This window comes from Theropithecus gelada, chromosome 20, assembly GCF_003255815.1.
Source record: "Theropithecus gelada isolate Dixy chromosome 20, Tgel_1.0, whole genome shotgun sequence".
Classification (NCBI taxonomy): domain Eukaryota; kingdom Metazoa; phylum Chordata; class Mammalia; order Primates; family Cercopithecidae; genus Theropithecus; species Theropithecus gelada.
The window spans coordinates 63,454,469-63,478,838 of record NC_037688.1 but is presented as its reverse complement, the minus strand read 5'-3'; the positions used below and the strand labels follow the sequence as shown (position 1 = coordinate 63,478,838).

The following is a 24,370-nucleotide window of genomic DNA, read 5'->3' as shown; positions in this document are numbered from 1 at the left end:
CTGTTGCCCAGGCTACAGTGTAGTCACGTGATCATAGGCTCACTGCAGCCTTGATCTCCTGGGCTCAAATAATCCTCCCACCTCAGCCTCCTGAGTAGCTGGGACTACGGTTATTGGCCACCACATCTAGCTAATTTTTAAATTGTTTTGTAGAGGCAGCGTCTTGCTATAATTTGTGGTTGTCTGGCCTCTTCCTCATCTTCAAGCCTTTGCATACGCTATTCCCTCAGCCTGCATCACTCTTCACCCAGCCTCCTCCTACGTTATCACCTCTTCCAGGAAGCCTTTCCTAACTCCACCGGCACTCCTCTTCTCTGCTCCTAGGCCTCGCAGGGCTGATTCCAATTACACTCACCTGCCAACTTATCTGTCTACGTCTGAAGGCTGTTAAGATCTTTGTGGACAGAGGCCAGGTGTGATGGCTCATGCCTGTAATCCCAGCACTTTGGGAGGCCAAGGTGGGCAGATCACTTGAGGTCAGGAGTTCGAGGCCAGCCTGGGCAACATGGTGAAACACCATCTCTACTAAAAATACAAAAATTACCCGGGCATGGTGGTGCATGCCTATAGTCCCAGCTACTCAGGAGGCTGAGGCAGAAGAATCACTTGAACCCAGGAGGTGGAGGTTACAGTGAGCTGAGATCACACCACTGCACTCCAGACTGGACAACAGAGTGAGACTCTGTCACATAAATAAACAAATAAATAAATAAAAGATATCTGTGGACAGAGAGCCTGTCTCTGCAGTCCTAATCAGTACCTAGTAAGTACTTCTTGAGTAAACACATGGATAAATTCATAAAAAGCACTCCCAGACCCTCTGCAGTGAGCAATTCCTCAAACTTATGGCTGTCCAAGTGTAAGCAGTGAGCCTTGCAGGAAAGACACAAGATCCTACCTCAGGACCTTTGCACCTGCTATTCCGACTGCTTGCAGTGCTCTTCAGATATGCCCCTGGTTCACTCTTTTACTTCTTTTAGCCTCTGCTCAGCAGAGGGACTTTCTCTGGTCATTTTATGTCAAATAACACCCACATTGCTCTATCCCTCATCCTTGTTTCTTCGTCCCCCTCAGGACTTGTCACCATCTATCACGTGGCACATAGTTGTTGGTTAAATGTATCTGCCTTTTAAATGTAAGCTCTCTACCAGCAAGGGCTCTCGTTTGATTATTTGCTGTTTCCATGGTACATATAAAATTGCCTGGCATTGAACTTATGCCCAAAATACCTGTTGAATATATTGAGCTGGATAATCGATAGAAAACAAGAAAGGCAAAGAAAAAGTACCGAGGGACTGAAGGAGTAATTCTGATGTGCTTTCTTTTTATCCCAGCTCTTGTCTTTGGTCTTTGTCTTTATTGATCTTGGCCCAGATTTTTCCTTTATGTTCTGTTGTATTGGAGTGCAAGCACAGATGGATGCGTACACCATCAGCCACCAACTGACCATGGCCTGACAGTGGACAGGGGCTGGGATCAGCCCATAGTCTTCCTCCGCAAAGTTCTTATGTCAAGGTTTTCTGTGCATGTCTGTGTGATAACAGGCCCCTTGACTTAAGACACACTGCCCTAGCAGCCCCCATTTGCTGATACACACGTGTGGATTTCCCTGGGATCAGAAAGTTCTGATAATGTACCAAGGAGGGCCTTGGCCTCTCCTGAAAAGCCACAGCTGGAGTCCAGGGAAGCAGCTGGTAGCAGAGCAGAGAGTTCCCATTGAAACTGGCTTTCTTCTATCCACTTGGCACAGAAGTCCAGAGACTCGTGGGGTATCTGGGTCTGCTGGAACCAGCCGCCCCATCCTGGAGGACCCCATACCCCACAAAGCATTCCCTACTAATGGGGATCATTGATCTCTTTTCTACTCTTGGTGTGTCCCTGGGAGTTGGTTTTCCAGGGAATCTTCTGGATTGGGAGGGAGATGTCCAATGATTGGAGGGAGTCCTTAGAACATTCCAGGTACCTGACCTTGACTTGCTTACTCCTTATTACCCCTAAGGACTGGGAGACTCCTGGAAGCAGGGACTTACTCATCAATATGTAATTGTCTGTCTTATTCATCAGTGTTTCCTAGCACCTAGAACAGTGCCTGGCACATATAACATTCTCAGATAAATGTTTCTGGAAAACTGAACTAACCCTCTGAGGATATCACTATTGTCTCCATGATACAGAACCAGCAGGCCCTGGTACACAATCATTTATTTTTCTTTTTTTTTTTAATGACAGAGTCTTGCTCTGTCACTCAAGCTAGGATGCATTGGCATAATCTCAGCTCACTGCAGCCTCAACCTCCCAGGGTCAAGAGATTCTCCCTCCTCGGCCTCCTAAGTAGCTGGGACCACAGGCATGTGACACCATGCCCAGCTAATTTTTAAATTTTTTTTTGTAGGGGTGGGATCTTGCCATGTTGTCCAGGCTGATCTCAAACTCCTGGGCTCAAGCAATCACCACCACCGCCTGGGCCTCCCAAAGTGCCAGGATTACAGGTGCGAGCCACCGTGCCTGGCCTATGCTCTCATTTCTGAAATGTCTGACCTACTTAGAATTACTTGTTCAAGTTCTGTCTCCTACCAGACAGGAAATTCCAGGGCGGCAGGGATTGTGTCTGGCTTGTTCACTGCTATATCCCTGGCATCTAGCATATAGTGCCTGGCACATAGTACATGCTCAGCAAATACGAATGAATAAATGGATGAAGCTCAGAGACACTGTGTAAGGTCACACAGCAGAACCTGGTCTCACTGAGCAGACTATGAACTCCATGAGGACAGGGTGGGGGGCTATGTTTTCCCACCATGGGATCCTTAGCACCATACATTGTGCCTACATGGTAGAGTTCAATAAATACTTGTTGAATGAATGGATGACTTCAAAGACTGAGATTTAAAACTCATTATTTTGCCAGGAGATGGGGGACTCAGGTACACCGTCACAAGTCCCATTTTGAGAACAAGCAGCATTTAAAGACACAGGCTGTTTCTCGACAGCCAGGATGGAAGGGGAGAAAAGAAGGCAGGCTGACCAAAGCATGAACTTTCTTTTCTGTGGCTGGAGCACTGGCCTACATCGTGCCCCCTGCCCGGCAGGAAGGGAGACGGCAGCCACGGAGCACAGGGCTTTCTGCTGTCAGTCACTGAAAAGTCAGGGTCAAGGTGGCCGAGAGAAGCAGAGGCAGCCAGACTTTCAGGAGTCCTGAAAAGAAAACAGTTACAGGGCAACTGCTAGTACGACTGTACTTTTGTGCAAATTAACATAAGCTGCCTCCTCTAGACTGACCAATCAGAAGAGGACCCCCTCTCTGGGCTGGTCTCCTAGAAAAAGGAAGCTTCCTCTTTATCTGCCCTGAAAAAGGTGGACTGATCTGAAAAAGGTAGTCGTTCCTCTGGCACTAGGCTTGGTACCTCCTCAAAAGGGCACTCTTGTGCAGTGCCCAACCTACTCAGCCATCCTTAGAGACCTTGGGGGATAGTCACAGAGGGCAAACCTCTTAGGAGTGCTGTGACTCTCCATCTCTGAGCTCACCAGTACTGGGCTGAACTAGTTCAGGTCAAATGCCCAGTTAGCTGGATGGGGTGGCTCACACCTTTAATCCCAGAATTTTGGGAGGCCGAGGCAGGTGGATTACCTGAGGTCAGGAGTTCAAGACCAGCCTGGCCACACGGAGAAACCCCATCTCTACTAGAAAATACAAAAATTAGTCGGGCATGGTGGTGCAAGCCTGTAGTTCCAGCTACTGGGGAGGCCGAGGCAGAAGAATTGCTTGAACCCAGGAGGTGGAGGTTACAGTGAGCCGAGATTGTGCCACTGCACTCCAGCCTGGGTGACAAAGCAGACTCCACTTCAAAAAAAAAAAAAAAAAAAGGCCAGGCACGGTGGCTCAAGCCTGTAATCCCAGCACTTTGGGAGGCCGAGACGGGCGGATCACGAGGTCAGGAGATCGAGACCATCCTGGCTAACACAATGAAACCCCGTCTCTACTAAAAAATACAAAAAACTAGCCGGGCAAGGTGGCAGGCGCCTGTAGTCCCAGCTACTCGGGAGGCTGAGGCAGGAGAATGGCGTAAACCCGGGAGGCGGAGCTTGCAGTGAGCCGAGATCCGGCCACTGCACTCCAGCCTGGGCGATAAAATGCCGTAAAAATGCCACCTGTCCCTGGCCTTTGTGGTCAGAAAAGCAAAGAAGCAGAGAAGTAGGGTTTCTTGTTTGGTCGTTGTATTCACCCCAGTACTAAGCATGCTTCTTGGCACATAGTATTACTCAATGAATATTCGTCACCTATTGAATGAATCTAGTAAAAGGTGTCAGAGAGGAGCCTTGGAGCCTCAGGAAGTGCCCAAGATACAGATCTGGGGTATGTTCATATCCTTTGGGTACAGGTTTCCAATAAGTGTGTTGTACATCTGCACACACAAATATGCACGCAGACAATTGCAGCTTTCTGTGCATCTGTACATGCAAATATGAATGCATGTATGTGACCTTGTGTGTGTGGGCAAACATGTCTGGATGACCTACATTCTCAAGTGCTTATCTGGGCATGCCTGTGTCTGTGTGCACATATGTACTATTGGGACACAGCATAGGTATGTGTGCATGTGTCCAGCCCTAGGTCCAGGCACCCCAGGCATTTCCATAGATACAGTTGCCTCTTCAGAACTCAAGTCCAGCCCTTCAGCACACCCTGGGACCCCAGGCAGTCAGAAGAGCAAAGAAGAAGCAGAGAAGTAGGATTTCTTGTTTGTTGTGTTCACCCCAGAACTAAACATGGTTCTTGGCACATAGTAGCACTCAAGAAATATTTGTCAACCGTAAACCCGGGAGGCGGAGCTTGCAGTGAGCTGAGATCTGGCCACTGTACTCCAGCCCGGGCGACAGAGTGAGACTCTGTCTCAAAAAAAAAAAAAAAAGAAATATTTGTCACCCTTTTTTTTTTTTTTTTTGAGATGGAGTCTTTCTTTGTTGCTAGACTGGAGTACAGTGGTGCGATCTTGGCTCACTGCAACCTCTGCCTCCCAGGTTCAAGCAATTCTCCTGCGTCAGCCTCCCAAGTAGCTGGGACTACAGGCATGCACCACCACACCCAGCTAACTTTTGTATTTTTAGTAGAGACGGGGTTTCACCATGTTGGCCAGGATGGTCTCAATCTCTTAACCTCGTGATCCACCCACTTTGGCCTCCCCAGGTGCTGGGATTACAGGCATGAGCCACTGCGTCCGGCCTATTTGTTACCTATTGAATGAATCTAGAAAAAGGTGTTAGGAGCCTTGGAGCTTCAGTAAGTGCCCAAGATGCAGATCTGGAGTGTGTGCATATCCTTTGGGTACAAGTTTGTAGTAAGTGTGTGTATAAAATAAGTGATCTGTATACTGGAGCACACGTCCCAGCTCTAGCAATTAATAGATAGATGCATGATCTCAGTAGAACCACTCAGGTTCTCTGAGCCACTCTCCTCATTTAGAAAATGGAACTAGTAACACCTCCCTTATAGAGGTGCTATGAAGCATTAACAGTTAACAGATAGAAGCCCCCCAGAAGAGTTCTGGAACAGGTCCCACTGCAGAGAGGACCTGAACTTACCCAAGCTGCTAAAAGCAGCCCTTGAGACTGTGGCCTGGACACCTTTAGAGAAAAACAGAAGGATCAGTGAAAAAATAACGCATGAGATTGGCAAGCAGCCTGGGAGAAACCCCTTCAATCCACTTTTCACTTTGCAGCCAGAGTTACCTCTTCAAAACCCAAATCTGATCACGTTACTCCCCTACTTCAGACCCATCAGAGGCTCTCATTGCTTTCAGGAGAAAAGTCCCAACCCTTAGCAAGAACTGCAAGGCCCCACAAGGTCTGCAGCAGCTCATCCCACACAACTCCCCTGGCCTTCTCTGAGTTCCTTTAACAGGCCAGGCTCCCTCCTGCCACAGGCCCTTTGCCCAAGCTGTACTCTTGAAACCACCTTTGCAAAATTATGACTGAGACAGTGAAAGAGAGCCAACCTAGCCGACCCCGTCTTGGTTCTAACTTTTAAGTTGTCCTTGTTCCTTTCTTGGTATAAGCTGAACTAACTTTGGAAGGAACTCAGTTTATAGTTTAAAACAAAGATGATAACAGCCCTTTCCAAAAACAAACCTTCTTCTTGTCTGGGGGCTAGACTGCCTTTGTAGAACTAAGAAATTAGCTACAAGATTAGAAATTATGGTTCAGGAGTCATGCAGCTGGAGATTACAAGATTCTCACCCTTCCTAAACCACTCCGAAGATTGGTGCTTGAGACATTGCAGACCCTGCACTTGATGGATCAACTGGCACCACCCAGATCCCACACATCTACATGGGATTATTCAAATGGCATCTTCCTCACTGATTCACAAGCTCCATGGGAGCAGGGCCATCTACTTCTGCTCATCACAAGACCCCCAGACACAGAGTAGGCACACATCTACTACAAATATGAATGTATGTATGTGGCCTCATGTGTGTGCAAACATGTCTGCATCATCTACATTCCTACCTGCCTGTCTGGCCTCCCCTGTGTCCTGTGTCACATTCATCCACAAATCATATTTGTGCAATGAATGGGAATAGTAAAAGGAAGGCAGTCTGTATTCCACCTTGCCCCAGAGGATCTACTTGCTCCCAGTTCTTCAGAGCTCAGTAAGGTGCCCAGTGCCAGGCTCTGTTATCCCTCTTCCTCTCCAGAGATCATTCCCAGCCAGGAATGTTGAGGAGGGAGTGGTTCTCTTACCTTTCCGTGTGATGGGACCCAAGTTCAGGACACGGGATTGATCTATGACACTCTCACTTCGGAATCTGGTCCCAGAGCAGGTCTAGAGGGAGAGGGCAATAGAAAAACACCCTCCATGAAGGAGCCTGACTGTGGTTCTGCCACATGGAGTGGACTGCCCACCTCACAGGTGCCTCCTTCTGCCCCAGGCAGAAGTTGTTAGGAGACCTGTATACTGGGGTTCATGCATGTCCCAGCTCTGCCATTTGTTAGATAGATGCAAAATCTCAGGCAAGCCACTGAAGTTCTCTGAGCCCCTCTCCTCATGAGGAAAGGGAACTAGTACTACCTCCCTTATAGAGTTGCTGTGAAGCATTAAAAGCTAACACAAATAAAGTGGACACGGTGCTTAAAAATGTCAGCTCCTGTTATTTGAACATAAGCTTGCAGATAAGCCAGAGCTTTTACCAGCCTGCCGCACTTCACAGATCCCACCTGATTTTCCCGGCAGCTTAGGTTTCCTGCCTAGCCACACCCACCTCATCTTATTGCTCATTCTATCCCTGTGGTAAAAGGGGGAAACAGGGAAGAAATATTGATTTGCTTTCTTTGTGGCCAAATGTCTTTGGTTATAAGAGATGGGTTGGGGGAGGGGAGGCGACTCACAGGCTTGCACTTTTCATTCATGGTGTCACAGAGATAGACTTCACAGTGCAGATAGACTAGGTCATAGTTTCCAGCAAACCGGAACATCTGGACGGAAAATCGGCCTTGGGAGGACTCCCCGTTCTCCACCACTTGGACAGTTGAGTCTTTAGTCTGTGGGCATCTGGGAGGGTTACACATCATTTAATGTGGTTGGTTAAACAAAGATTCTGGAGTCAGACTTCCTGGGTTCAAATATTGCTCTGTCACCTTTTAGCTGTGTGACTTTGGGCAATTTACTTAATCTCGTGTGCCTCAATTTCTCCGCCTGTACATAGGAAATAATTGCAGCCCATGTGATAAGATAGCTGTAAGGATTAAACTGGTTAATTTCTCAAAGTGTGTAGAAATGTGTGTAGCATGCCATAGGTGCTTTATATATTTGATACTAAAGTGAAACTGTCATCAGTGCAGAGCTGAAACTCTCCAAAAGTCAGTACTTCCTGATTTCCCAGGAATTACATTCAAAAATTATTAGCTGCTATGTGCTATCTACAATATGCGTGGTATAATTATAACAATGGAAACCTCTGGGTACCAAGAGCCGCTGATGAAATTGGAGTATGTGCACCCATCTGCGCATATGCACCATTGTGCCCAAACACAGTTACAAAGAGAAACCCGAAATGGAGCATGCAGAGACTCCCACGTGTGCTGGGCTGGGTCAAGATACCCATGGGCATTCTGAGGAGGCAAACTGGGCACCCTCTCTGCCATTCACACTCTTTCCTCAAAGTTGATTTACGAGGGAGGCTGGACACTGACTGCAAAACTGAGACGGGACCTTCTGGGAGTGTTTTTCACTCTTAGCTCTGTGTCTCCCATAATTCACATCTGGCCTCAAAAGTGCAGACTCCACCTGGCAAAAGAAAAGCCCTAAGGTTAAGTGGACCCAACTCCTGAAAGGCAGACAGTATGGCCTGTGAGGGCTCCATGGGCTCAAGCCAACCTGGACATTCATGTGTCCCCTCCAGGCGCTTTCACTCTCTCCCTGACTTATCTCCTCTTCGTGCCTTGTGATATTCTGACACCCATCCTAGACTGGCAGTTCTCACCCCAGCTCCCACACACACCCAGGTGGAAACACATAGACACACCCTACATTTTTTCCTGCTTCTTTTTTCAAAACTTTCCAAGTTTTCCACAATGTCCCTGCTGTACTTTTATTTTATTTTATTTTTAGAGGGAGTCTTGCTCTGCCACCCAGGCTGGAGTGCAGTGGTACGATCTTGGCTCACTGCAACCTCTGCCTCCCAGTTCAAGCAATTCTCCTGTCTCAGCCTCTCGAGTAGCTGGGATTATAGGCGCTTGCCACCATGCCTGGCTAATTCTTGTATTTTTAGTAGAGACGGGGTTTCACCATGTTGACCAGGTTGGTCTTGAACTCCTGACCTCATGATCCACCTACCTCAGCTTCCCTGGTGTACTTTTTTTTTTTTTCTTTGAGGCAGAGTTTCGCTCTTGTTGCCCAGGCTGTAGTGCAATGGTGTGATCTCAGCTCACTGCAACCTCTGCCTTCCGGGTTCAAGCTATTATCCTGCCTCAGCCTCCCAAGTAGCTGGGATTACAGGTGTGCACCACCATGCCTGGCTAATTTTTTTGTATTTTTAGTAGAGATGGGCTTCACCATATTGGCCAGGCTAGTCTTGAACTTCTGATCTCAGGTGATCCACCTGCCTCAGCCTCCCAAAGTGCTGGAATTACAGGCATGAGCCACCGTGACTGACCCCCTGCTGTACTTTTATACTCATGAAAAACAAGTTTTAAAATCCCAGCATAGCAGGTGTTATTTTTCCCCATTTATGTCTGAGAACAGAAAAACACAGAGAGATGAGCTGACCTGTTTCTTAAAACTAAGAAATGACAAAGGCAAGATTTGAACCCAAATCTCTGTGATACTCCAATCAAGGTCATGCCAACAGTTTCCAAATTTCAGTTCTTTTTTTCTTTATTGAGCTACCACCTTTAGGAGCATTTTCCTGTGTGTCTCAACATCTCTATTATTATTTACTTACTAATTTTCTTGAAATCCACTTGTATTTTTTACTGAAATACATTTATTTTCTAGAAGAATCTTTAGGTCATGACTTCAAATGGCAGACAAGTATCACTTGCCATAAATAGAACAGGACCATACAATGAGGACAAGATCAACAAAAGAGTTGTATTAAGTTTGAGTTAGACACTGTTAATTGTAAAATGCTCTGAAACAGACTTCTGCTTTATTTTTATTGCAAAGGGAGATTCCAGATAACAAAGAAGTATGAACATCACATTAGCACTCACCTGAAAATATTCCCTTGATATAACCAGGCAGACTCTAAGACAACCTAATGGAAACAGACTACTGTCTCTCAGGAATGCTTTTTCTGACAATGCAATTAAAATTGCAAATGTCTCTCTCCTTCTCCTGCTTTGTTTCTTCTATAACCTCTTTGTCATTAACATACTACATATTTCACTTTCATTTAATCGTTTGTCCTCCCCCTTTAGACTATAAGATGTATGAGGGCAGAGGTTTTTGTTCCTTCTATTTACTGTGAAGTCCACAGAACCCAACACATAGCAAGCTTCCAAAATATCTTTTCAACTTATGAATGAGAAAGTGAACCACCTTCTCATGGTAAGATTCATAGTCATCGAGTGCCTCTTGAGTAAAAGGTAGCACACTTGTGTCCTAGTTTCAATTGGCCCTTGGCTAACCATGCCCACACCTTACTCCTCCCCCAGGTGCTGGGCTGCCTGCTCCCCTGGGCAAGCCTTTCCATCCGGTTTCTTACCATTTTTTGAATTGTAAACCCTACTCAGCTCTCTGGCGAAGCTTGTACATCTCTCTTCAGAAATAATATTTTTAAATGCATACAATATATAACACATAAATATATATATTTGCAAATACATATGTATTTGATAATTCATTAATAAGGTCTAGTGAAAATTCTAATGCTATAGTAACTGAAAAATACTGATGACCATAAATGACTTCACATGACCTGCTAATATTTCTGTAGTTTGTTGCCTGTATTTATAATGTATGGGAATGCTAAGGTTCCGCTACAGGGTAATGAATATAAAGATGCGATTTTCCGGCTGGGTGCAGTGGCTCACGCCTGTAATCCCAACACTTTGGGAGGCCGAGGCAGGTGCAATGACCTCAAATGATTATTTGAGGTCAGGAGTTCGAGACCAGCCTGGTCAATATGGTGAAACCCCATCTCTACTAAAAATACAAAAATTAGCCAGACGTGCTGGCCTGTGCCTGTAATCCCAGCTACTTGGGAGGCTGAAGTAGAAGAATCACTTGAACCCAGGAGGCAGAGGTTGCAGTGAGCCGAGTTCGCGCCATTGCTTTCCAGCCTTGGCAACAGAGCAAGACTCTGTCTCAAAAAAAAAAAAAAAAAAAAAAAAAAAAGGATGCAATTTTCCTTCTTCCAAGTCCAAAGACCCCCTCTGAATTCTACCCGTGGGTTCCCATTTCCCATGTAGGAAACTTTGCCTTACCTGTCCTGGATGATGAAGTATTTCAGGGGGTCCGTGGCATTGCCACTGGGCGTGGCATAGCAGTTGGTCATGAGCAGTGCAAATCGGGACAGGTCACCCCCATCCAACATGGTGCCCACATAGAGAAAAGCCTCAGTGGACAGCGTCACGGAGGAGCCTTCATAGGGCTGCGTGTAGGAAGGGCTCTGGAAGAGGGCCATCCGCACGGTGAACATGCCGGTCCCGCCCACTCTGATGTTTAGGACACTGCCGGGGGAGAAGGGTTGGTGAGAGGACCAGGCTGAGAACATCCGCAGATGAGCCACCTTCTCTGGTTTGCATTCCTGGGCATTCCCTTGCAGTTATTTGCATTTTTATCCAGCAATAAGACTGGAACCCACCAACCGTTGTTTTGCAAACTGCAATAAGTACACACAGGTCAACTTGGGATCTAGATAAAATGCAGGCTCTGATTTAGTGAGTTTGGGGTGGGGCTCAAGGTCCTGCATTTCTGACAAGTGCCTGGATGCTGCTGATGCTGCTGGTCTATGGATCAATCACATCTCAAGTAACACGTCCAGTCCTTCACTTGCTACCACTGTAGCCTTTGCTACCCCTGTAGCCTTCAAGATGGCAAAAAGCAAATTATTGAGAGAAACACCTGGATTCCTTCTTTAGTCTCAATCTAGAACAGGTTAAAAGGGATTGAGCTATGATGAGTCCTACAACTTGCATCCTGATCTCCATCGTGATGTACTAACATCTACAGCAGAAGACTGAGCTTTATAAATGATTTATTTTTAACCACACTGAAAACAGCCACACTGATGTGAACTTCACTGGATGATCCAACAAAGGACATTGTAAGGCTGATACCTCACGAAATAAGGCACATGAGAAATACTCCGAAATGTGGAAGTCCATTTTACAGATGCGAACTGAGTTATCAGTGAAGACTGGGGTGAGATGTCTAACTCAAGACAGAGAGAGGGACCAGGTGCTGTGGCTCATGCCTGTAATCCCAATACTTTAGGAGGCATAGGCAGGAGGATCATTTGAGGCCAGGAGTTTAAGACTAGCCTGGTCCACATAACAAAACCCTGTCTCTACAAAAATATTTTAAAAAATAGCCCAGGGTGGTGGCATGTGTCTGTAGTCTTAGCTACCTGGGAGACTGAGGTGGGAGGATAGCTTGAGCCCAGGAATTCGAGGTTGCACTGAGCTATGATTGTGCCACTGTACTCCAGCGTGGGTGACAGAGTGAGACCCAGATTCTTAACAAAACAAAACAAAACAAAACAAAAAACCATAAAACAGAGAGATGTGGGCAAACTTGTTGTTCCCCAGAGCCTACCACGCTGAGGACAGGGCCACATTGCTCCAGGACAGTGCTTGGCCAGGTGAGGCTCCAGCCACCAGCTTGCAATGAGCACCCTTCTTCCTCCAAGTCAGCTGTGCACTCTCATCAGTGCCCAGCATCCTTTCCTGAGTCTGGCTGGCCAAGAGAGCAGAAAACTATGGGCAAGCTTCGAAGGGAAGGTCATGGTCAAGTGGAGGCTCTGGACCTGATGTCTGAATCCCAGCTCTGTCACCTGCTAGACTTTACAGCTTTGGGTGAGTCACTCAAATTTCTGTAACCCTCAATTTCCACATCAGTATAATGGGAATAATAATAATAATAATAATAATAATACCTTTGTCACCTAGGGCTGCTGTAGGAGTTTGATGAGATGTTCCAGGCAGAACACCAGATACAATGCCTGAGATAGAGTAAGCTTTCAATAAATCTTAGTTCTTGGCAGGGTGTGGTGGCTCACGCCTGTAATCCCAGCACTTAGGGAGGACAAGGTGGCTGGATTGCCTGAGGACAGGAGTTTGAGACCAGCCTGGCCAACATGGTGAAACCCTGTCTCTGCTAAAAATACAAAACTTAGCTGGGTATGGTGGTGGGCACTGTAATCCCAGCTACTTGGGAGGCTGAGGCAGGAGAATTGCTGGAACCCGGGAGGTGGAAGTTGCAGCAAGCCGAGATCATGCCATTGAACTCCAGCCTGGGCAACAGTGCGAGACTCCGTCTCAATAAATAAATAAATAAATAGTCAATAAATCTTATTTCTTATTATGACTATTATTTTTCCATCATTGGCCTGTGATTCATCCTATTTGAAGATTTTCAATTTTATTTAGCAACAGGTTCCTTTTTAAAAAAATATAATAAAATCTTAGGTGGCACCCAGTATGAATAGTTTACCCCTGCAGGTACTCTGCCAGGGCACCTCCCTTGGCCCCTACCAAGACACTTGAGACACTTGTAAAGAGCATAATTTTTAAAACCCTCTATAATCAAATTTATTTCATTCACAGAGAAGGAAGGAAGTTGAGGTCCAAATGTGAAATACGATTTGCCCAGAGTTCCACAACAGTCTGGACTCAGACCCTTCCTGCTCTCTGGCACAACCATCCTGCCCTTTGAAAAGTAGAGATTCTAATATTTGATTCACCTCAGAATCATCTACATCAGTTTAATGGTTGAATCTGATTCACATCACAATCATAGCTCAATGCAGCCTCAAATTCCTGGGCTCCAGCGATCCTCCCATATCATTTGATTCTTAGAGTACTGCTGTACTCTAAGAAAGGCGGTACAAGTATGGCTAAATCTATTTCACAGATGAAAATATTGACACTCAGAGAGGGGCTGTCAACTTCCCAAGCCAGGCTCAACAACTCACTCAAGCTCATACAACTAGTAAGTGACAGAGCTGGGGCTTGAATCAGGCAGTGCTCTGACTCTGTCCCCCCCTGGCCAGGGCATAACCATCACTTATGACAAAGTCTAGATTTGAACCTGGGCTCCAGAATTCCTGGCTCTTCCACTGGGCAACCCTGATTCCCAGCCCTCACTCCCAGCTCCCTGTGGGTGGCAGTTGACAGAGAAGCTCATGGTTAAGGGGTTTTGGGGTAGAATCGTCTAGGGGCCTCAGGGACCCTCTCTGGCCGCACCTGACCACTGGCTGTAGGGAGGTCTTCAGGCTGACTTTCATGTCCAGGGGGTAGGAACATGCAAAGTTGATTTTGATGTTGCGGTCACGGATGATGATCTCATCTGCCAGGTAGAGGGTGTTGCTGTAAGTGGCGTGGGTTTCATTCCTCTGTATTGTAGGGAATGGAGGAGTAGAGGTGGGATGAGAGAAAGGGGCATGAGAATCTGAGTAGGACTTCAAAGCCAAATCTTCTGGTCTCTGGCTACTTGTGAGCTGCTCTCCTAGTCTCCTTGATAAAAAGCTGCCTATGGCCGGGCGCGGTAGCTCATGCCTGTAATCCCAGCACTTTGGGAGGCCAAAGCAGGTAGATCACCTGAGGTCAGGAGTTTGAAACCAGCCTGACCAATATGGTGAACTAAAAATACAAAAAAAAGTAGCCAGGCATGGTGACGGGTGACTATAATCCCAGCTACTCAGGAGGCTGAGACAGGAGAATTGCTTGAACCCTGGAGGCAGAGCTTGCAATGAGCCAAGATCGTGCCACTGCACTCCAGCCTGGGCAACAGAGGGAGATTCCATCTCAAAAAAAAAAAAAAAAAAAAAATCCCACAACAGTTAAAAACTCCCTGTACAGCCTGAACTATGAGCCAATTAATCATCTTTTCTTTATAAATTAGAAAAAAAGTTACAACAGCAATGACCATTCATGCGCACATGTCATGTGCCAGACCCTGAGTGGAATACCCCTCCTGAGTCATTGCATTAGTCCCTTCAGTGACCCTAAGAGGTGGCGCTGCCACATCCCTGCTTCCTGGACAAGAAGACAGAGGTTCATAGTAAGAGAGTCACTGAGGGATTGCCCACAGTACATGACATCTCACAAGCCTAGGCCCTTTTCAGCACCCCGTGCTTCCTCTCTTGAAAACTAAAAACCATATGCCAAGTCATCATTAATGGAATTTCAAATACCGTCCGTGGAAAATGACATTAATTATTTCTGTTTGTTTGTTTGTTTGGACACAGAGTCTCACTCTGTTATCCAGGCTGGAGTGCAGTAGTGCAAATCTTGGCTCACCACAACCTCCACTTTCTGGGTTCAAGTGATTCTTCTGCCTTAGACTCTCGAGTAGCTGGGATTACAGGCGTCCACCACCACACCCAGCTAATTTTTGCATTTTTAGTAGAGATGGGGTTTCTCTGTGCTGGCCAGGCTGGTCTCAAACCCCTGACCTCAAGATATCCACCCGCCTCGACCTCCCAAAGTGTTGGGATTACAGGCGTGAGCCACCATGCCCGGCCAACATTAAATCTTTCTTTCTCTCCCTTTTTTCTTTTCCCTTTCTCTCTTTCTCTTTCTCTCTCTCCTTCCTTCCTTCCTTCCTTCCTTCCTTCCTTCCTTCCTTCCTTCCTTCCTTCCTTCCTTTCTTTCTTTCTTTCTTTCTTTCTTTCTTTCTTTCTTTCTTTCTTTCTTTCTTTCTTTCTGTAATGAGAGAGGTGGCAGGAGATACTGCTCCACTCACACAAACATTTACCTCTGGGTTTCATTTGAGGAGGCCTCTGTAGGTGAGGTCCTGGTTCTCTGTACATTAAGGATACAGACCTTGCCTTCCAGGACCACTGGAGACAAACAGATAAGTTTCTGAACCCAATGCTGATGCCTACTGGCTGGGACAATCACTATTATCGCCCTACTTTTCCCATCTGTAAAATGGAGAACTATCACCATGAATTGCTCTCTTTAGTTGAAGCTGATGTTTATTGAGCACTTACTGTGTGCAGTCACTGTCCTAGTCACTTTAACACATTAACTCATTCAGTCCTCTCAATACACCTGTGGAGTAGGTACTATTATTTCTCCACTTTACAGTTGATGAAACTGAGGCACAGCCAGGCTAAATAACTCCCCAAAGCTACTATAACTAGAAAGTGATAGAGCTGAAGCTTGAACCAGGCAGTGCTCTGGTTCTGTCCCCCACTGGCCAGGACGTACCGTCAACACTGTTCCACAGGGGCCATCCCGGGTTGGGGTCACTACAGACACCCAGTCCCGGTTGTCTCTGTCATTGAAGCCCGAGCACCGGCTGTCACTCAGGTACATGAAGACCTTCTCGAAGCCCAGACTCTTCAGCTGGCACTTGCCCAGGGACACCTTCATGTCATTGGCCCCACATTCCAGCCTGTGCTCCAGGAGGGAGATATCTGAAACAGGTTAGGCGGGATTGAGGGCCTGTGTCTGTAGCTTGGGGGCCCAGCACATCCCCAGGGGCCAGGTCCAGCTGGCTGGGCCGATCACCACCTGGAGGTGCTCAAGATTGGACCTCTGACATCAATGGATATATCCTGGGTTCCCCTAAATGTGGGTTATATACCAAATGCAAGAGGGTTTGGGGGAGGAGGGTGGTTGATGTCCCAGCATTAAATAACAATGAATACTAGTTTAAAAAAAAAAAAAAAAAAAGGCCGGATATGGTGGCTCATGCCTATAATTTCAGCACTTTGGGAGGCTGAGGCAGGCAGATCACTTGAGGTCAGGAGCTCAAGACCAGCCTGGCCAACATGGTGAAATCCCATCTTTATTTAAAAAAAAAAAAAAAAAATGTAGCCAGGCGAGGTGGTGGGCACCTGTAATCCCAGCTACTTGGAGGTGCTGAGGCAGGAGAATCGCTTGAACCTGGAAGGCAGACATTGCAGTGAGCTGAGATCGCACCATTGCACTCCAGCCTGGGTGACAGAGGGAGAGTCGTAAAAGAAGGAAGGAAGGAAGGAAGGAAGGAAGGAAGGAAGGAAGGAAGGAANGAAAGAAAGAAAGAAAGAAAGAAAGAAAGAAAGAAAGAAAGAAAGAAAGAAAGAAAGGAAGGAAGAAAGAAAGAAAGAAAGAAAGAAAAGAAGGAAGGAAGGAAGGAAGGAGGGAGGGAGGGAAAGAAAGGAGGGAGGGAGGAAGGAAGGAAAGAGAGAGAAAGAGAAGAAAAGGAAAGAAAAAGAAAGAGAAAGAAAGAAAGAGGGAAAGAAAGAAAGAGAAAGCAAGCAAACTGCAATTGCTTTCTACCCTTTTCACATCAAGGAGACAGTCCCAGCTTGCCACTAATGTCTTTAATGCCATATACACACTAACTTCCCTCTCTCTCTCTCTCTTTTTGAGACGGAGTTTCTCTCTTGTCACCCAGGCTGGAGTGCAGTGGTGCCATCTTGGATTACTGCAACCTCCCCCTCCAGGATTCAGGTGATTCTACTGCCTCTGCCTCCCGAGTAGCTGGATTTACAGGCACCTGCCATCAGACTCGGCTAATTTTTGTGTTTTTAGTAGAGATGGAATTTTGCCATGTTGGCCAGGCTGGTCTTGAATTCCTGACCTCAGGTGATCCGCCCGCTGCAGCCTCAAAGTGCTGGGATCTGTTACAGGCATGAGCCACTGCACCCGGCCCACTAACTTCCGTCTCAAACAGGGCAGGCCTCGGGCTCAGAGTTTGGGGCAGGAAACAACACTCAGCTAGAATTCTTTTTTAATTTTTTAAAAATTAAAGTATTTTTCTAATTTTTAGTATTTATTTTTTAAAATTTGTTTTATTGAAGTATTACACAACTGCTGGAATTTAGTAACTTTCTTTTCTTTTTAGTAACTTTTATTTTTACAGTTAACTCTCTATCCAAGGTAAGCATAACTTGCCACAGACAGATGAAGTCGTGACCATCAACATTCCAAATTTGCTTAAGAGATTCAGTCCATTAGAAGAAAAACAACTTAATAATAAAAGTCATGGCACAGGTAACACTGGGATAAAGCAAGTGAACCAGGGTGCCAAATGTAAAGTTGGCACTTGGATGTAACTAAAATCATGACTGAAGTCTGGAAAATACTGTTTTCATCTTCAATAATTGTGCCTATGAGAAATCTGAGGCTTGTGCCTGGCCCAGAGTCCTGAGCTGATTGGTGGTCTGGTCACCAGGCCTGAGCTGATTGGTGGACTGGTCACCGGGCCTGTGTTCTGGTTGGCTCCCAGATGGCAGCAACGCGTGTGCCTACTGCGGTGTGGGGCCTCAGAAAGAAGGTTGGGAGTTCCCCAAACCTCTGAGAGCTTTGAAATCAACTAAAGGGAGACTCAGGGAGCCTCAGAGAGCCTCTTGCTGGCTTTAATGGGTATTAGTGGATCTTCTCTTTTCACTCAGGTTGGATATGTAGCCCCTGCGTCACACCCATATGGCCCCAATCTCACAGGGGAGGAATACGTCCCTTCCCCAGTCAATGACAGGTTTCTCAACAACCCGTTTCCTCCCCACTGGCCTCACCAGTTATGTTGAAGTCCTGTTTGCACTGGCAGTGCCATCTGCCATTATTCGATTTGCAGTCTTCGTCTAAACTGCACTCCTCACACGTCCCCTCCACGGAGCTGGGGTCTGCAGGGTCACAGGGACAGACAGACAATCAATAAGGACGCACCCCCGTCTTTTGCAGTGCCTATCCAGGCCTGGGATGAGGACTGCGGGGAGACGCCCAGCTGACCTGTGCAGTACGCCAGGTGACACTCGGGGGGCGCCGTCAGGTTGTAGACGTAGTAGCCGCCGGCACAGGCCTTCACCTGGATGGACGCATCCCACAGGCAGCAGTGGCCGCTCCAGTGCGCGCAGGCCTTGCGGCTCACAATGCCCTGGTCGCTGGACGGATGCGAGCCGTTGAGCCACATGGGGGCGGCCGTGTTGCAGCGCAGGACTGGCACGCAGGTCTCGGCCAGGCGCACACCGCCCTGGCCCACGAAGCGGTACCAGCCGCGCAGGTCCGTGTCGCAGTAGTAGCCCTCCCCGTACTCGGTGCTGCGCCAGTACTCGTCCAGGATGCGGTGCGCCTGGCACGGATCCGCGCACACGAGCGTGTCGCCCTCGGGCACGCAGTCCAGCCCCGGCCCGCAGGAGCCCGGGGAACACTCACAGTGCCATCCATCCCCCCAGTAGCCCGCGGGGCATACGCACGAGTAGTTGCCCACCACATTGACACACGTGGCCAGGGCGTGGCAGTGGCTAAGCCCAGGCTCTGCGCACTCGTCCACGTCTGTGCAGCCGAGCCCGGGCGACAGGCGGAAGCCTTCGTGGCAGACGCAGGAGAAGGAGCCTGGCGTGTTTACGCAGCGGCTATTGGCGGAGCAGTTGTGAGCCCCAGGAATGGCGCACTCATCCACGTCCACGCAGGTCAGACCGTCGCCGGCGAAGCCCTCCTTACAGGTGCATGTCGTGGCGGCCTCATCCTCCTTGCAGGTGGCATTGCTGTGACATTCAGAGCACCATCCTGTGGACGGAAGAGCCCAGCCTCCGAGTGTTGGGCAGCTGGGCCCATGGCCACCCAGAGATCCTTCCCTCGTTCTCCAGGGAACTCATATTATAATTTAAGACTTATTCCCTAGCAGACTCCCTCCAAAACAAGGAAAGAAGGAAAGAAACAAAACTCCCCTGATGATGTCAAGCTTCCACCATTCATTCTGTGTTTATTTCACTGTATTTTTTAACTTTATTTATTTTTTTTTTTAGAGAGGGGATCTAGCTCTGTCGCCCAGGCTGGAGTGCAGTGGTGCGACCACAGCTCATTGTAGCCTCCACTTCCTGGGCTCAAGTGCTCCACTCCCTCTGCCACCACTGCACCCTGCCTCAGCTTCCCAAAAAGCCAGGACCACAGGCACCCGCCATCAGGCCCAGCTCCACCACTGATTTTTGTGTTAAGCATTGCTTTCAAGCTGTCTTCTTTTAAAATAGTCACATTCTCACATTCAGAAAAGTAATGCACAGAATTCCTGTACTCTGGTAGGATTTGCAATGAACCTGTTGCCCCTTCCTGCCTTTGCACATTTTGTTTTCTGCCAGATCTGCTTCCCTGACTGGCAAAACCTTCATCAGGACCCTGCTCAGTGTCGCCTCCTCTCTGAGGAGTCCTCCAACCCCACCAGGCAGGGCAGTTGTACTTTGCTCCTCCATAAGAAAAATAACTGTTAAAAAAAAAAATAAGCTGTTGTTTATTAAGCAGTTACTATACGCCAGGCAATAGGATGTGTACTTTTCATTCACTATCTTGTTGAATACTTCCCAACAGCCTTGTGAGGTCAGTTTTTTATTTATCCTTATTTTAAAGACAAGGAAACTGAGGTTCAGAGGGATTAAGCCCCTTGCTCCTTTGGTAAGAAGTAGAACCAGGATACAGACGCAGATGGCAGGACCACAAAATATGTGCTTTTAACCAGGACACCACAATAGTATTCATCATGCCCCAATGTACTCCAGGGAGAAAATGAAAGTGGGGTGAGAGCAAATATCAGCCCAATGGAGTGACCTCTTAAGGTTGAAAGGGAAGGTGTTTGGAGCCTCCTGCATTGGTTCAAATCTCCTATGTGATATAGTATGTTTTTGACTTCCAATACGGGCCTTCAGGCCTTAGAGATGTTGTAGCCCCTTGCTTTTCAATGTGTGCTCCAAGGACCCCAGTACCAGCATCACCTGGAAGCTTGTTAAAAATTCAGCATCTCAGGTCCCACTGCAGATCTGCTGAACCAGAATCTGCATTTCAGCAAAATTTCTAAGTCAGCCCTATGCATACCGAGGTCTAAGAAATGAACTTAGAATGAAGACAATGCAAGTCCCAAGTGCAATAGGAGGATTGAGATCGCCTCTGACATGGGCTACATTGCTCCGCTCCCCACCACATTCACACATGCACGTGCATACACACACATACAATGCACACACACTTCTCACTTACTTGCTTCTGAGGAGTCAGTGGCTGCAGTTGTGATTAACCAAGAGGCCACCACCAACAACAGCACCCAAGTCAGAGATGGCTGTCCCATCCTTTCTGCTCTTCCCAGCTACTTCTGGTCTAGAGAACACCTGCCCAAAGGCAAGATGGGTTGGCCCTTTGAGTTTTTCTCTCTGTCTCTGATGTCTGGTGTCCTGTGAACAGAGATGGATGGGACAAATGCATGATCGAACTCTCCTCCCCACAGCTGGGAGGAGTGCTTTGATTGTATAGTATAAACTCCAGGAGGTGTCACTTATATGGACTAAAAAAATTGCAGAACACTGCAGCCCTTGTTTTGCTGGCACTTTCTCCCTTCTATTCCCCATCCTTACCTCACCAATGTCCCAGTCTTGGCTCCCCAAGTCTCAGCACATTGCACGTTTTGAAGGACTGAGTCATTTGGAGCAGGAAGTAGCAAGATGGAATAGTGTTCTGTTCTGAACTCACCACTTTATTGAAGGCAGCTTTGGATTTTAACTGATCCTCTGCCTGGAGACTTTCAATTTGCCCAGATCACTTATTCATTCAACAAACATCTATTGAGTAGCTACATTGTGCCAAACAGGGAGCTAGTCACCATGGAGAACAATGAATACAACAAAATCTGCTCCTTCATGCAACTCACATATTGTAAAGAAGTGGCTTGAGACAAGCAACTTGAGAGGTAATTAACCTTCACAATGCATTTTAATGTTTCTGGACTGGTCACTTATTATTTCTTTTAACTGGAAAAATAGTCCAAGGTGAATGCCAGTATTACCCCAGCGTTTACAGCAGCAAAATAGCGTGGCATGTTGGCTAAGTATGGAGGAGCTGCAGCCTGCAACCGGGATTCAAATCTCTGTTTTACTGATCACGAACACTGTGACGTTGGGTATTTCAGTTCAGTAAGTCTCCGTTTTTGTCTGTGAAATGGAGATTGTTGCTTTCGCAAACTGAATATCTATGATGGGCCCGGCTCAGTTCAAAGACGTCCATGTGCTCAAAGACATTGAGTCCTAGAGCAACGTTTTCCAGATCTTTGTGACCATGATGTGCTACAAGAAAAACATTTTATGTCGCCAGGCGTGGTGGCTCACACCTGTAATCCCAGCACTTTGGGAGGCCGAGGAGGGTGGATCACGAGGTCAGAAGTTTGAAACCAGCCTGGCCAACATGGTGAAACCCTATCTCCAATAAAAATACAAAAATTAGCTGGGCGTGGTGGCATGCACCTGTAATCCCAGCTACTCGGGAGGCTGAGGCAGGAGAATTGCTTGAATCTGAGAGGCAGAGGTTGCAGTGAGCTGAGACTGCGCCACTGCCCTCCTGCCTGGGTGACAATGTGAGACTCCATCTCAAAAAAAAAAAAAAAAAAGGAAAGAAAAACATTTTATGTCACGATCTAGTGCAGTCGCTTCTGTGTGTATGTGCACACACACATAAAATAAAAGTTTTATAAGACAACTGATATCCTTACTATCCTGACTATATTAAGTCATTTAATTCGTACCACAACCCTACGAGATAAGTATTACCCTAGTTTGCAGATGAGAAAACAGGGGAACAAAGATGCTGCTTGCCTCAAATGTGTATTGCTTACTGACATATTCTATTATACTTAATTAAAAGAAGTCTCTGGATATAACCCACAAATGGAATGATTTTATGACCCACTAATGAGTTGCGACCTAAAACACTGCGTTTTGTCACTGTGATTAACTAAGATGACATATGTCAAGCAGGGCCCAGCACATAGCAAATGTTCTTGTTCATTGTCGTATCCCTGGTACCTGGCGCATAATAGGTGCATAACTAATATTCATGGAATAAGTCAAAAAATAGTAGTCACTGTTACTAGGACAGAGAGGATCAAAGAGAGGAAAACTAACTTACCAAAGATTATGAAGCCAATAATGATGATTATTGAATAATGACTCAAATCCAGGTCTGACCCCAGTGTCCAAGGTCTTAATTTCCTCTCCTACCTCCCTCAAATAGAATGCGGAGAAGCTGGGCTAGGAGAAGACAGCTACAGATAGCCTTACCTGAAGCCGGAAAGGTAGAGTTAGTCTGGTCACGATGTGCCTCATACTTATATATACACATCTGCCCCAGGCTGGCAATCTTTCCTCCAATTATTCTCTAGTTCTGTTTTTTGATATTGTTTTCTTGGGGGTGGAATATTTTTTTCTCCTGGCATAATGTTTGCCTTGTCCAAGCTGTGAGGTTGTTGTTGTTCTTTTTCCTAATAGCTAGAGACCCCAAATGATTGACATTGGCGGGGGTCACCCCTGTGCCCGGAAGTACAAGGTCACTGTTTCACACCTTCTCACAGCAAAAGATTCCTTAGTTAGAAATTAACTGGGAAAGCAGTGCCAAGGTGCTGGGCTTCTTCCTGGTCACTGACAAGGGCAGGGTGGGCCCAAGGAGCCAGGCAACTGCCAGTATCTGAAGACAGACTCCATAAAGACGAAAGGGGTGTTCATTGCCCCTGCTGGGAGGTGTACCTGTCCTGCAGAGGGCACCCTTTTGAAACACTCGTTCTCATGAGATCAGCCTTAGAATCCAGACACAAGCAAGAGAGGAGCTGAGAATGGCTGAAAGTCAGAGCCAGAAGATAGTTCAGACATCACAGCACCTGACCCACTCTGTGAAACAAAGAATCAGGTCTGATGACTGGGAGGTCCCTTTGGAGGCGAAAAAATTTGCAATTAAATAGACTGACTTTGGAGTCAGTCTGACTCCTTTATCTGGTGTTTATTGTGTGGCAGTGGGCTCATTTCTTAACCTTCCTGAGGTCCAGAGGTCAATTTCCTTGTCTACAAAATCAGAATACCCATCTCCCACAGTAGTGATAGCAGCCAAAGGAGATGATGCAAGTAAAGGCGCACAGTAATGATTACATTCATGGAAGTCCTGAAAATTCTGCTTTGCTGTTGTGCAATCACTGAGGTAGAAAATGACAGAGCCTGAGTTAAAACCATGTCTTCAGACCCAGTTCCACATACATGGCATTCCAAAAATCGACGTGAGAGTGGCTGTCATCATGTTAAGAAAAATAAGGCCGGGCGCGGTGGCTCAAGCCTGTAATCCCAGCACTTTGGGAGGCCGAGATGGGCGGATCACGAGGTCAGGAGATCGAGACCATCCTGGCTAACACGGTGAAACCCCGTCTCTACTAAGAAATACAAAAAATAGCCGGGCGAGGTGGCAGCGCCTGTAGTCCCAGCTACTCGGGAGGCTGAGGCCGGAGAATGGCGTGAACCCGGGAGGCGGAGCTTGCAGTGAGCTGAGATCCGGCCAGTGCACTCCAGCCTGGGCGACAGCGCGAGACTCCGTCTCAAAAAAAAAAAAAAAAAAAAAAAAAAAAAAGAAAAATAAAATATGTGTGAACTTGGGCTGAACAGGAAAATATCACCATGATCACTGCATTGATCTTTTCAGGACATTTCTCCATCCTGTCTCACTCAGTGGTAGGGTAACCCCTGGCACTGGTGAATCATCTCCTCAGGATTATGTCCAAGGAGTGGAAATTCTGAGTCAAAGAGTTGGCACGGCTGTAGGGATATTGACTCCTCTTCCCAAACAGCATCCCAGAGAGATTATTAAAAATTGGTTTACAATCCCACCAACACTACTCACCAGTTGTGAGCATTGTTAACTTGCTTTCATCTTTGCCAAAAGATAAGTGGAAACGATCTCATTGTTGTTCATTTTTGCAATTGTT

At 46.9% G+C, this 24,370-nt stretch overlaps 1 protein-coding gene across 5 annotated transcripts; it reads right to left on the bottom strand.

Moving 5' to 3' along the window:
- Positions 1–2,880: 2,880 nt before the first annotated feature.
- On the bottom strand, positions 2,881–22,878 carry UMOD (uromodulin). Of its 5 annotated transcripts, none has more exons than XM_025369972.1 (12): positions 22,689–22,878; positions 20,623–20,813; positions 19,740–19,838; positions 18,388–19,164; positions 18,174–18,281; positions 15,880–16,088; positions 13,909–14,057; positions 10,927–11,172; positions 7,387–7,549; positions 6,742–6,823; positions 5,581–5,622; positions 2,881–3,195 (listed from the first exon to the last, which is right to left on the bottom strand). In XM_025369972.1, exons 2-12 carry the CDS (start codon positions 20,708–20,710, stop codon positions 3,134–3,136), a joined length of 2,025 nt encoding a protein of 674 aa, XP_025225757.1. In that variant the 5' UTR covers positions 20,711–20,813; positions 22,689–22,878; the 3' UTR covers positions 2,881–3,133. The 5 variants fall into 5 exon arrangements, with proteins under 5 accessions (XP_025225757.1, XP_025225760.1, XP_025225759.1 ...); XM_025369975.1 differs by lacking the exon at positions 19,740–19,838 and adding an exon at positions 20,994–21,157 and having other exon boundaries at positions 22,689–22,715; XM_025369974.1 differs by lacking the exon at positions 19,740–19,838.
- Positions 22,879–24,370: the final 1,492 nt, after the last annotated feature.

Excerpts from the sequence above, each read along its gene's own strand:
- UMOD (XM_025369972.1), bottom strand. The coding sequence starts at position 20,710 with ATGGGACAGCCATCTCTGACTTGGGTGCTGTTGTTGGTGGTGGCCTCT. Across the intron at positions 14,058-15,879 it reads CCTGTGGAACAGTGTTGACG|AGGAATGAAACCCACGCCAC; the intron begins GTACGTCCTGGC and ends CCTACAATACAG. Across the intron at positions 3,196-5,580 it reads GGCTGCTTTTAGCAGCTTGG|GACTCCTGAAAGTCTGGCTG; the intron begins GTAAGTTCAGGT and ends TTTTCTTTTCAG.